The sequence below is a fragment of the Bombus huntii genome, chromosome 4, assembly GCF_024542735.1.
Source record: "Bombus huntii isolate Logan2020A chromosome 4, iyBomHunt1.1, whole genome shotgun sequence".
Classification (NCBI taxonomy): Eukaryota; Metazoa; Arthropoda; class Insecta; order Hymenoptera; family Apidae; genus Bombus; species Bombus huntii.
The window spans coordinates 10,211,983-10,225,994 of record NC_066241.1 but is presented as its reverse complement, the minus strand read 5'-3'; the positions used below and the strand labels follow the sequence as shown (position 1 = coordinate 10,225,994).

The following is a 14,012-nucleotide window of genomic DNA, read 5'->3' as shown; positions in this document are numbered from 1 at the left end:
TAGACTCGAAAAGCGATTCATACAGATTCCTTGCTGAAAATAACAAAACAAGTATATTCGAGGAATATTCAAATATCGTTCCAATACGTTGACATTAACGTGGCAGTGTGATAAAACCTGATTACCTTCTATCTCATCACGCGCGAGTCGCGACAAAAAAATGCACTTAAGGTTCCTTTCCGTGAAAGTTCGGAGGAAAAGAAAGAAGTCGGGCAGATGCGAAGAAAAGAAAATTAGACGGGTATAGAGAGAGGCTAAAGTCGAGGAAGTCGTGATCCGAAAAACATTGGTTCGATCCTCGTCGCTTAAGGTTGGAAGTTTGGCAATGGCCCGGGCTTAAATTGAGCTTTACATTATTTTGAGGTGAAACGGAGCCGCATTGGGAACAGCGAGCTTGTTTCGGCCAGATTGCCCGGCTTTGCAACGATGGAAATACCGAGAGAGTTCTGATGTCGATTGCTGTTTCCGCGATAGGACGAACGAAAGCATCCAGCTGCATCTGAAATACGATTGCAGATTGGATTAAAGACAAGACTTTCCTTGTAGAATCGCCACTACGCGGGGATTCCGTTGGAAATAGACTAAAGGATTTAGTCTTATCGATACGACCAAGACGCAGCACACGATTCTAACTTCTTTTCTTTATTCTGTTGCAGGTATGTCCCCGAAATTTCGCTTCTCGTTGGTTGCTCGTCGGTGTTGGTACGTATTTACTTGACATATAATACGCATCGTGTATAGCGTTCAACTACGGAGAGAGGCAGTATGTATTGGAGAACAAATTCGTAGAAGATGGATATATTAAATTACTTTGTGAATGCAACGACGAGTATAATCAAATTACAATCAACGTTGCAATTTCAGATTGATTTTCACTTCGAACTTTGGGTAATTTTAAATTTGATCTGCTTCAAGTAAACTCCAGAAGATAGTAACGTTAATCATTTTAGATTCGATTAATAAATTTTAGATTCGAGTTAGACAGACTCGTCAGCAAATTAAATTAGCGTGGGAAAAAGTTGCTATAATATCACATTGGGTAGTAGTATCAATGATTTCTGTATTAAATCACGAGGCATTTGTTTATTACCCTTTCACAAAGTAATGAGAAAATTACCGTGAAATAGTTGATGGTTAAACACTATGGGCTGTTTGCAAACGTTTTACGCGTGCCTGTTGCCAAGGATAATCACTTGAAATTTTACATAATTATTTTCCCGGCTAAAAGTTTGATAATTGGGTATTATTAAAACAATTTTCCAAAGGATATGTTGTACGGTAGTAAAACTGCTATTTTTTGTACGTTACAATAGTCCCTTTTGTTCCCTTCTAAAGAAAATATATCTCAATTTTTAAAGAACAAATATTACCTTTTCTCTTTAAAAGAGGGACGTATTTTTCATAAATAGAATGGCTATGCTATGTAGTAAATAATTCCTCCTTTTATTCTTTTTAAAGAGAAAATGTTGAGATTTTTAAAACAAAATGTGTTTCATACATTTTTAATCAAGGTACATTAATAGTAACCTATTTTCAAGCTGATGAATAATTTTGAATTAACAATAAGCTTATTTTTAATTTTTTAATTTTGTGCAATAACAAACTTTTTAATTAATATACCGCGAAAGCTACTAAAGTTCTATTTTCAGAAACATTATTGATCAGTGTCCTGTATCTTTATTTTCCAAAAGAAAAAAAAAATAAAGGAAAGATGTTTTTTGAGTTGATTCTCTGTTACGATACAAGAGTTGCGCAGTAAAAATGCAGTTAAAGTGTTCGACAACATTCATCTACACCTTAGCATCCCGATAGACTTAATAGCGGACTTAGTGATGGACTTACATCGCTTGTCACACGAAATCCTGAATTACTATTCAACTCTCGGCTTCAATAAGCTTGATTGATGGATCGATGCTTCAAGCCAATGAAAATCTCTTATATCCTCGTTATTTCATGTGAAAAACTTTCTCAGTCCCTTTTACCTGATGCATTTTAAACGATTTGCGCTAAAGACCCGTCGCATTTGTCAGATAAAGTCACCGACTGAATTATGCAACACTGATATTGCTGTCCTTTTTATTACTTGCGAAGTAGTAAGTTGTCTACGTTTTGTTCCACTTTGTGAACATCCATTCTCCTTTCGTATTCCTCTTTAAAACATCCAAACTTATCATCGATTGTGACATTCAGCGGATGAAACGAACGTATAAGTTCCTCCATCTCTTTAATTACATTACGTCGTAGAAACGTAAAATTGCAGAAACGTCGGCAGTCTACTTACAAGCAGCGGTACATGTTCCTGGATTCGGTGAACGCAAAAGCAATCGTTAGTTCTGCTTTATTTTTCATAGGTCGAAAGATATCTCGGATTTCAAAAAATATGAAAACATTCAACCTTATATTAAGCATTCTCTCAGAACATTGCGATTACTTTCTATTCGATAAAACGCGAGCAAGATCGAAATAGAGAAATTGAAAAATCTCATCAGGATCAAAGCGAAACGCAGCGACAGCTATAGAACCTCAATTTCCACTTAATGACTGCCCGAATGCTTTCCTGGAAATCAGCCACACCTTCGAATAACGATCTTAAAGCATCTTTCTTCGACGATGAATCAAATAGGTAGAAACGCTGGTCAGACCGCAACAGTCCACTGTGAAATTAAAAATTCGAGCAACGATGGACGACAGCGTTTCTTCTCGGTTAATACGGCGTCATAGATAGCGCACGATCGTTGATGGTAGAAGCGAAACGAGCGAGTTGGAGGGCGGTGGCTGCGGTCGCCGGCATTAGGGATTTTAGGGAGGCTTTACGGGACGATGCAATGGGGGAAAGGGTGCACAGGGCCAGCACGGGATTTTGGTTGGGGTTGGACCGAGCTTGCACTGTTCACGGCGATTAATTCATTGCCGCTTCCCGCATCCCACCGCAAACCGCCTTTTGGCCCCACTCAGCCCTCTCGCGTCCTCTTCTTTGACCCTCGTCCCTGCCGCTTCCGTTGTCTCGCTTATCGTCCACCATCTAGCGTCCTTTCCCCCGCTGGAGTATCGTCGGATGGAACCAGTGTTGCTTTGCCTAATCGCGTGGAAACGGCCCTCGGAACGATGCTTGTCCGATCTTTGACGAGACGTCGTTCAACATCTGTAGATTTAGGGAATCGTTGGTTCTCGCCCGAGGATGCTTTTAGCGGTTAGTTCTGATGGACTGCGGTTAACGGTCTTATTAGTGATGCTGATTTTTCTTTTGTCTTCGTAAGGTAATTCGTCGAATTAACGTAAGTTTGTACTTGAAGATTACAGGTGGAATGAGAAGATTGAGAATTTTTATGTAAATTGATATCGTACGTATAGAATTTCTTACATCTACCGAATATTACAACGAGTATTTTATTTTGGATATTTCATATATTTTTGTACATTGGTGGATTTTGTACTTACTCGCATCTTCAAACTTCCTATAAATGCATGAAAATCCGCAATCTTAAGCCACATTCCCTGTTCTTGATAGGAAAGCGGTTTTAAAATACTGTACGTTGCGTTTCAGTCTTATATTACCTAAGGCTACCTTTTCATTTGGCTTACGTCCTTAATACGAGATTTTTCATCCCCTTTTTTTGATTTGGTCAATTTAGCAGTTATTTTTAAAAAATGTACATCTTCCGATCTAACAGGTGTCTTTCGATATATATCATTTTTAATAACATAATTATTATTAATTTAACGAAATTCAACAAGCGTATACTGCCCTTCGATCTTCATTATATTCATTGACAGTATTCTTACCGCACCCGTTATCTATAAAACTTTTTACTTTACCATCGATGGCAATTATTCAATTTCTCTAGCCGCGTAAATCCAAAATCAAACGCAACTTGAGCTAATCGATCAAACGACCGCAGTCGAATCTCATCGACGATACCGTGGAATCGAAACCAACCAGAATCCAAGCTAGGATAGTTGATTTTCTGGAAGAAAATTTTTCACGATACCTTGGAGTGTCATATATTTAAGTCGGCCTTTCAGCCCGGAGAAAATAGTAAAAGGAGGACGCGAGACGCTTGTACGCGTAGTATTTGGGATGATATCAAATGGAAACTGTCCGAGATCGATGAACGCAATCGTCTCCGAGTTACACGCTTACGATCGCGTAAGCGTAACCCGGCGGGAATTTGAAATGCAAAACGGAAATGCGAGGTGGATGCGACCGTATGGCACCGCGTGGGATTTCCTGCGGTCGTGGCAACGATATGGCCGCTCGTGGACCCTCTATGGATCGTTAGGTATTTTTCAGCCACCGTTTTGGGAATCGTTCGCTTTCCTCCTGCAATCCTATCGCGCCACGACTTTGACAAAGAGCCCTCGTTTTGACAACGGTTTTTCCCCGGGCCGTATGCCACCCAGTCCTTTTAGCTTCGTTTTAGCGTAATCCCTGATTCGTTCGCGAATCGACGTTAGTTTTCCATTTACGCTACATTTAGAGAATTTTTCATTCGTTCGTGAATCGACGTTAGTTTTTCATTTACGTTACGTTTAAACGGTCTTCGATGATTTTTTTTTTTTTTAAAGAGATTTGAATTACATAAATTATAGAAGGGATGATTATCAATCGTTAAAGATCTGGATAATTTAGATAATGGTACGTTTCAATGCTATATCTTTGAAGGTTTTCAATTTTTTAACTCCACGATGGTGGATTTCTGAAATAATTTCAACGTATTTTTAGGGAGGAGCTTTTTAATGAAAAATGAGTTTGCTATTTCGCAGTTTGTTTTTCGACTCGCGTTTCTTTGTATTTGTTTTGCGTGATGTTTCATCTTTTAAAGTTCAATTTTTTTAGAATGCTGTTTTTTCACTAGATGGCATTTATCGGTATTTAAATAAAGAGAAATTTACGTATAACCAGCTCAGCTTCCAATCGTTTGATCACGTATCTTCCTAGCTACTAGCGTATCCGGGATAACTCGTACAAATAGGATAGAGTTAAATTTTGTGTTGTCACGTTTCATATCTGCTAATAATTCAGCTGGAGCTAAAATATCCGTTGAATACAAATATATATAAAATACCTATAATATAATACTCGCTAGGAGTCTCGTGAGGCCGTCGAGCGAGTCGGACGTGTAAACTGAGCATCGTTCCGTTACAGCTTGTGTGGTTTTCGCGATATAGTTGTTTGAATATATTTTCAAATTAATTGCAATTAAAGACAGTGACGATGTTTCCTGGTGAACAGCAAGCTTCATCCGTGGATAGCGCAAAACACACGAAGTTTTCAGTTGAACGAATCAACAAATTCAACGAAGACTCTTACGCCAAGCGTGTTATTCCCGACTAAGGAACAAGCAATTGTTATGGATACAATCGAAGACGTTCTATCGTGGAATTTACAAAGCCAATGGCTAAAGTAGTTTTCCCTGATTTGTCTTTTGTTGATTGTTCTTTTGCTCGCCACTGTAGTAACAAAAATCGCAACTACTATTAGTACGTCATAAAGGATATAACCTAACACAAAGATGGTACTCCGCTGGGGGTAGCCACCCACATGATAATCAAACAGCTCAAAAATTCTACCAAATGTCCAAATTGGACAAATTGTGAATGTGAAATATTAAATAATAATAATAAAAAAACTACTACTAGTACAAATTCTACTGGTATATTCTGTTCGTTCTGTGGCGACACTCGACCACGGAAATTTCCAACGGCTTCGCGACGCAAAGCGCTATACCTTCGAAGCGTAAGGCCGACAGGCCTAATGTACCATCGATATCCCTACGGTTCTTTCGGTATAATATTCGGTAGAATGCATACGTGGCAACCGTCGCGGACTGCTAATAAACGCGCGCGTAGTGGGGATATCGAGGGGCAACGAAGGAAAGAATCTGTTTGGTTTTAAACCAAAAGATTCATTCTGGCCCGAGCTGCGAAGTGCGAAGGGTTAAGCAAAGCCAACACAATTAGAGAAACGGGTTATTGTCTGTTGAGAGTTCAGTGTCAATCGTTACTTGCTATTAATCGTTGTTAGTCGTTAATCGTGGTTAATCGTTATTTGTTGTTAATTGTTAAGAGTTTAATAAACGTTATTGTTGAAAATCAAGAGTATTTCTTGTGGGCACCTTCACCGACGATCACCTCGGTTCTATAAAATTCTACAATTCACAGAATTTCAACATTAATCGGCAACGTTCTGGATAGCAGTGAATCCAGAAAAATCTTTGTTTCTCCGTCGAAACGTAGTAGTATCTTGAAACTCGGTTTACGCTTGCTCCGGGGAAAGATATTTTTTAACGCCATATCCGTCAGACGTATTATTCGGGGGAGAGTTTGTAGATGGCGCGGGTTGATCGAGCGTGCGGCATGACCAAATCAAAAGAGAGGGATTTCCGGTAATTTCCGCAGCCTAAAACGTTTCCGCGAATGGTGACAGATATCATGGAATAGCGACAGCGGGCGGACGCGAGTTTCCTAAGGCTCTGATTTCTATGAACCGTGATTTATCGCATTTCAAGAACCTCTTCCGACAGTTTAACGATGCCGTGATTCGAGCGCAGGAAACTGGATTCGCTTCGAAATATCGATCTCCGTTTCTCTCTCATCTACTCGGCTCCGCTTCGCTCCGCTTTGCTCAGCTTCGCTCTGTCTTTCGGGCCGAACGCTCTCTTAATCTTAACTCGCGAAAGCGCCACTCGATTCACTTTTTTAAATCCTGTTTCACGTCGTTTACCCGTGATTTATGATCCTTGATAATTATCATCGCGCTGCACGAGTGACGTATGATTTCCATATTTCGTTGTTTAATAAACTTGTTCGACCGGCCGAAGCTGGTGGCTCTGGTTTGATTGATTCTCTGACTCACCGAGGCGATCGTGGTTTGGTTAACTCGGTTCTTTCTCTTTTTTTTTTTTTTTTTTTCTAACAGGATAAGGCGTTCGAGTCTGCTAGGATTTCACATCTTGAAATTTAGTCTCGTTCTTTGCATATGATAATGAACCTTGTACTCTGTGGACGCTATTTGTCTGTATAAAGCGAAAAAATGAGAAAATATCGTGTACCTTAAGTTCAGTAAGAGAAAATATCATAAATGAGAGAATATTCCAGTCTTTGTACTATCAGGTTATACTCGGCAAAACTGTATCTCTCCATAGAACTTTTGACTTTCATCTCTGATATGACACTTCGTTTAGTCGATAAAGGAAATCGGTGGAAACAGATTTATTCAAAAATTGATTTGAAAGTATACGTATGTGTATATGTACATATACGTGTACACGGAAAGCTTTGCGCGTATAAAAATTCTCAGTGTTGAAATAATTTTATTGCCCCTTATTGAAATTGTTTAAGCACGATAATGTAGTTCCAACTTCAGCCTTTTAAGGGATCGTTTTGTGCTTGGTTTGCCTTCGATTCGATTAAATTATTCAATTGACGATAGTTCAATTAACCCGTTCTGCTCACTGTTAATTAGTAGAATACAGAGTTTGTAAATGTTTGGATAAATTATAAGGTTTAAGAAATTTCTTCATTTCCTAGTTTTGGGATAATAACATCGGTTTAACAATTTGTATGGGATTAATTACTGGTTTAATTATTGCTATTAATTAATTTGCTATTAATTAATTCATTAATTAATTATTTGTTGGCGTAGTTAATTACTGATTATGAAAAGTAATTAAATTTGGTTTATATAAATGCAGCGATCAGATAAATGTGAATCGACTGCTGAGATACATAGAGAGCGAGTGTCGTTAAACAAATCTTTAATCATTCGAACCAATATTTTGACCTTATTCGTCAATTTATTATATTTAAAAGATCAATAGCGTTATTATAAATTGTACTTGATCGATGATTTCCACATGATTCCCAGATATTAATTGCTTCAATAAGAAAAAATAGTTGAACTCTGATTTTTCTTTTTCTGATTTTCGTGTATTACTTTGACTATGAAGTAAAAAATCAAATACAAAGAAATCGCTTTTCAGTTATTTAAAATTTAGTTTCTCATTAAATATTATTTGCTTATAATACAAGTATTTTCGTACAAATTAATTAAATTTAGATCGATAATTTGGAAATATTTATTTTGATACCTAAAATAAACATTATAACATATTCTTTGATTTATAATATTTTCACACTTATACGTAGTGGAAAATGCGATTCACTTAACATTTGACCAGATGACGAATCTTGCGTTGTCGTGGTGTTAATAATCCTACGTAGGCCTAAATTGCCTTACTGAGTGGTCATTGGGAACATTAAATGGCATCTCCAGCCGTAAGCACCGTCATTTGCAAGCATCATTGATCGTTAATCATTCCTCTCTCTCTCTCTGTCTCTCTTGTGCAAGCGCTATTTGAACGAGTCTGTCAATCTCGTACTGTTAGTCATCTAGTCAAAAGGTTACCGTGACCATCATTGGGTTTGGTATTTCGATTTTAAATTCTACATTCTGAAATCGTTTTAATTATTAACATTTCCATATATATCAACTAAACGAAATTTATTTACGATTAGGTCATTAATTCTTTGCGCTGTAACTATATTTCCTGACATTGGTCGAGAAACTGGAATGTAACAGAAATTACGCAGTTAACCGCGTCGTTTCAGGAATCATCTAGTGATCACGGAATTAAAAGTAATTAAACACGAGTCAATTCGAATTGGATTTCACTCCTTCTACATTTATTAGGTTGTCCGAAAAGTTTCTTTCGTTTTATAAGGAAATAATACACGCACAATGTTTTTTGTTTTATATTAGTTTATTGAGTTATGCAAACATAATAATAGAACATAATAAAAATTATAATAAAAATTATAAAACGAAAGAAACTTTTCCGACAACCTAACAAATATCGTATAAACTATTTGAAAAATACGAAAATGCGTGTAAAGAAGCCAAACAGTCCACGATATTAGCTTTCATCGCAACTTACGTTACGTATGCCACTAACTTTACCACTATTTCCCAAAAACCAATTCCATCGTACAAACTGAAAGAGATGGATGATCACGCGTACACGTAAGAACGAAAATTATGAATTTCCACCAATCTGACGCGTTCGTGTAGCGATTAATCACATTTTCGAAAAAAAAAAAAAAAAAAAAAAACGAACCGCTGCTCGACAAATATGATCCGGTAAAATTAAAATCATCCGAAATTTGAAAAAGTCTTTGTCGCTTGGAGGACGGGGAACGGGTGACGCGCAATCTGCCGATTCGCATTCGTCGCACTCGCGTTCGCAATTTCGTCGATCTCTGCGGCAACATTTCGCGATCCGGTCGTTTCGCGAACGGCTTTCCGTAATTCACGCGAAATATCGACAGGACGCTCACGGAACGGCTCAATTCCCAAAAAATCTGCTCGCACCGTGAAACCGGAAGTCGATGTTGAAACGCGTTCGTTCGACCGATAATCGGCGCCAGTGTGCGCAATAATTGGCGAATTGGCGTTAATCGAACGGTGTTTACGGGCCGGGCAGCCTCGCACCATCGCCCAACTCGTTCGCTGATTTCATAAAGGTGATCCCGATAATCGGCTGTAAAAACCTGCGGCGACAAACACTCTCGTTCTGTCCTCGTTTTAGTTTAGTTTTTTCCATCGGCTCTCCCTGAATATCAATCTTTTTATCTGCTCCGAATGTTAAGTGATATTCGCTTTTATTGTGATCAATGTTCGTTACACTTTTTACATTGGCACTTTCGATTTATCTTTTTTATATGTTTACTTTTCATTTTATTTCTATTTTTTCTTTTTTTTTTTTTTTTTTTTTTGGAGGACCGCAATTGCTCGTGTAGCACTTATGCTGCTTTTGACATTTTATCTGTAGGTCGTAAGTATTTAATTTAACACTCGAATACTACTACTTACTAGAATAGTACTCCTTACTAGAATAGTATTTGCGAAATGCACGTAGTTGTACGTTGTAATTACGCGTTGATTCAAGAAATGTGTACACTTATTTCAATAAGTCTTATATACGTATCTATCGAAACTGGTAAAAATTGAAACAATTGCTGTTGCAAAACCAATGAAAATCGTGAAATTCAGTTGGGATCATCGGAAAGTGTACGCTTGCCCCTGTAAAACGCTTTTTGTTTCATTTCGATTCGACTATCCATTGCTAAGATATCGTCGTTCGAGTAGAACTGAATTTTTCAATAATCCTCTATCGCTGTCTCTCTCCTGCACTCGGACCTGTCATTGGTGTGACACCGTGTCACTGATCAATCACAACCTGGTTAATATTGCGCTGGCTAGTGACAGACAGCGTCTACGACGTTTTACTATCGCTACAATCACACGCGTTTCCTGGAAAAAATGTAGGACAGGCCGCTTTTAGCCGCCATTCATAATTCTATAGACTTAGATATGTTTATTATACTTTGTAGTATACTTTGTGTATACTTTGTGTATACTTTGTTTTTATGAAACCAATCGAGATATCGATTTAAATCAAAACGCATTATTAAGGCTACACTTCTAACTAGTTGTTGAGTACTTAAAAATTTTGTGATTGTTTCATTTAAATTGTTTATAAAATATTGATAATATCGATGTGTTATTATTATTTGGTGAAACTTATTGCTATGATTTTTTTTTTCTTTTATTAAACACAAAGGGAAAGAACTCTTCATAGACTGGTCTATGGCTTTACGTTAGTTTTTGACAGACATCATAACCGTTATAACATAGATGTTAAAAGTGATAGTATGAATGTTAGTATGTTCGATTAAAAAATTTTGTCGATGAATAACCATTGCAAATGATAACATTTTTTGATTACCGGCAGTCATTATGGCAAAAATCTTTTCTGATTTTACCTGGTTATCGTCGATTGTTATTAATATTACTTATGATTAGTTCATATTCATCGAGGACATAAAGAAAAATTAATCATAAAACTTGTATATTTTATTAAGTAAAAGAAGAGATATGGGGATATATAAAACAAAACATTTAACACAATAAAAATTTAATGGAAATATTATACTACATTCCATTCTTTATATTTTCATGCCGTTTACTTGGTAAAACGTATCAGTCTTTTAATTGAGATTTCTTGTGTTCCCAATGAATATTAATTATCAGTAATGTTAATAACAATTACAAACAGTCGAATGTAGCCAGATCAAACTTTAGTCACTGATATTAGTTAGTGGCAACCCAGAAAGCTTTTCAGCTATCGATAATGGTTATCGATGAGCAAAATAAAATTCCAGCCATCGATAATGGTTATTGGTAACCAAACAAAATTCCTGTCACTTATATTGCTTATTGGTAACGAAAATTAAATTTTATGGTTACCGATAGCCAAGAGAAATTTTAATCGTTCATAACAATTGTTCGTAATCGGAATAATTAAAATTTAATATTTCTTAATTGTTTCATTTTCTGAGAAACTTCTTTCAGTTTGATCGATAATCGCCTTCCATCTGATTAAAAATTAACTTTTATCCAACGCCCTTAGAATGTTTAAAATAGCTGTACACACAAGCGAGTTTATTGAGTCCAGAAAATACAGATTTTAAGTACATTATTCACAATAAACATGAATTTTTGTAACGGCATGTTAGGCAAGGGTACCGATACGCGGCGGTACGACGTAGCCATCCTGTATTATGTATCGGCGCTTTACATTTTTTGTTGTATGATGCAGTTTTTGGGTTTAAGCCTCTGGGGAGCGGAGCTTTTTTTTTTTTTATTTTTTTTCTGTCCTGAAAAACTTGGTCGCAAAACAGGACGCTATCGGTAGTTTACTTTTTGGGTGCTGTTTAAAATAGCTGTTATTTTGGATTTCTGATCATTACAGAAAATCTTTATAAGTTATAAATATATGGTGTACTTATTAGTCTTTCATTTGTTCCTGAATTTTTATAAATCTTTTTTATTCAAATTCAAATCAATAAGTAGAATACGAAATACATTTTTCGATTTACAAATGTAACTGCCTCTTTAACGTAATCTTGTTACCTTTCAAGCACCGTAAAAATTTCACTTGGCCTGTAAAAAAATCACGTGCAACGTGTATTCACGTCCGAACGTCCGCCTGTTAGCTTATCACGGGAAAGTACGTATTTATCGGTTCGTCGGCGAAGAAACGTATCCGCTAGCTTTCCCCTTCCCGTCTTTTCGTCCCTTTCATTCCTCTTCGTGGCCTGTCAAACATTCCACCAGCCGTTCTCCTGGCCTCCACGACAACGACGTCTCGTGGATATCTTGGTCAAACGTGCGTCGTGGGTTGGGTACGCCCGGAAACAGCCGTAATTTTTCACCCTTTTACAAGCGGTCTCGGTAAAAACTATCGTCGAACCGCGTCGGTGGCAGGTTGACAAGAGCTTTTGTGAACGCGACCCTTTAAGCGGCCGCATTGTTGACTTTCGTCGTCGAGGTTGACGAAGCACGAACCGACTCGCCGCGTAATCAGTCCGATGATAATGGGTTAATTAATCACTGACACGGCGACCAAGCGATTCGAGGCTGATATCGAAAGTCGGCCAGGTTGCTTTCGAGACCCTCGATATCTCGTGGTCAGCTCCTCTAAATTTATCTTTTGCTCGCTCGCCGATCTGATTCCGTTTTTTCCTTGGAATTGCCTTTGGAACGTTTCTTCAGATTTTCGTGAAATTTTTTTAATTAAATCAATTTCATACTAAATCGACTTTAAATTAAATAAATCGCCACTTAAAACGGAATCTGTTCTTTTACTTTCGTCTGAACATCTTCCAATCGATTTAGTGGGACGAATTGCACCGTGTGTAATATGACAAACTGATAAAAAAAATATGAATAACTTCGTATAATACTATAAAATCGCGATTAACGTATGATGTAACTAAATTGCAATATGTTGCATAAAATAAGCGCAGTATAGAAAATACTACGTGAACTTTCGACGTCATTAACGTCACGCTATCCTTTCGAAAAATTATTTAACAATCGATCAACGAGGAAATTAAACTGACGAAAGTACAAAATAATTAATACGCCAGGATTGGTGAAATTCATTTGGTCCAATGGTAATTGAGGAAGTAGACTGTGATCGATGTTTCTTCTTTAGGTGATTAATGGCTGGTCTACCGTAACGTTTGATCTCATTAGCTAACCGGAAACCGATTATAAATGTTCTTGCTTCCGTTCTTTCCGCTCTGCTGTTGAACGTAATGCGATTCTGAGCAGTAGCTGAACGTTTCCAGTTTCCCAAGAATTTGTTACGAATAATGTTATATCTTTTTCTATGGTGTACAGTTCGATCAAACGAAAGCTACTCGCCTTTAATTTTTCAATACATTGAAACTTTATCGTTTCTAACGTGTTTCTTCATTTTTATCATCCCTTCTGATTTCGATTTTGTATTTTGTACGTACCTCAATACAATCTTCAGTACGAATTATCTTACAATATAATTATATTTTTCCTCTCAATTAATCTCACTCGGTTATTCTTGAATGATAAATGCGCGAGCCTAAGCGCCCGAGATGTTATGAAAAATCTCTACTTTCTCTATTTTCTTGTCTAAAACTATATTTAAACAATGGCCAACTTAGTTCCCGTTACGGCTAAAAATATGAACATTCGTCGAGCCTCGAGACTGTAAGATCAGGAATACGAAGACGACGAGGAAGAAAGGAACAAGACTAAACAAACTACGTTCGACCCAGATTTCTAGCATCGATATGAACAAGTGAACTAATCCTAGAATTTCCTAGAAAGAAAAATTCTTAATAATTCAAAACAACAAGTTGTCAGTCTATTTCTCAGCTCGGTATAATCAGTATACTTTTAATAACCTAAATGAAGCAATTGAGTCATGTATTTTGAAATGAAAAGCTCACCTAACGTTTCACACAGAGGCGTGACCATCCCATCTCTGATCCAAAGACCTAGTCACAAGTAGCAAGGTAAATGGCCCTATTCGTCGAGTCCTCCTTCGAAGGAGGTCCAGCCTAGGGACAGCATACTCTTGAGGTGGTCAGTGCGGTGAATGCACATTGAACAGCATGCAGTTAAC

The 14,012-nt window shown here is 37.3% G+C and overlaps 1 protein-coding gene across 2 annotated transcripts in view; it reads left to right on the top strand.

Moving 5' to 3' along the window:
* LOC126864723 (E3 ubiquitin-protein ligase MIB1) overlaps positions 1-14,012 on the top strand; it is a 346,017-nt gene that overhangs the window by 126,931 nt on the left and 205,074 nt on the right. The window contains exon 10 of one of the 2 annotated variants that reach the window (XM_050616335.1): positions 657-1,241. The exons of the other annotated variant lie outside the window; for it this stretch is intronic. Coding sequence (XP_050472292.1) covers positions 657-741 — 85 coding nt within the window. The 3' untranslated portion in view covers positions 742-1,241. Of the gene's footprint in view, positions 1-656; positions 1,242-14,012 lie in introns of those variants that run through there. 2 annotated transcript variants of the gene reach the window in all.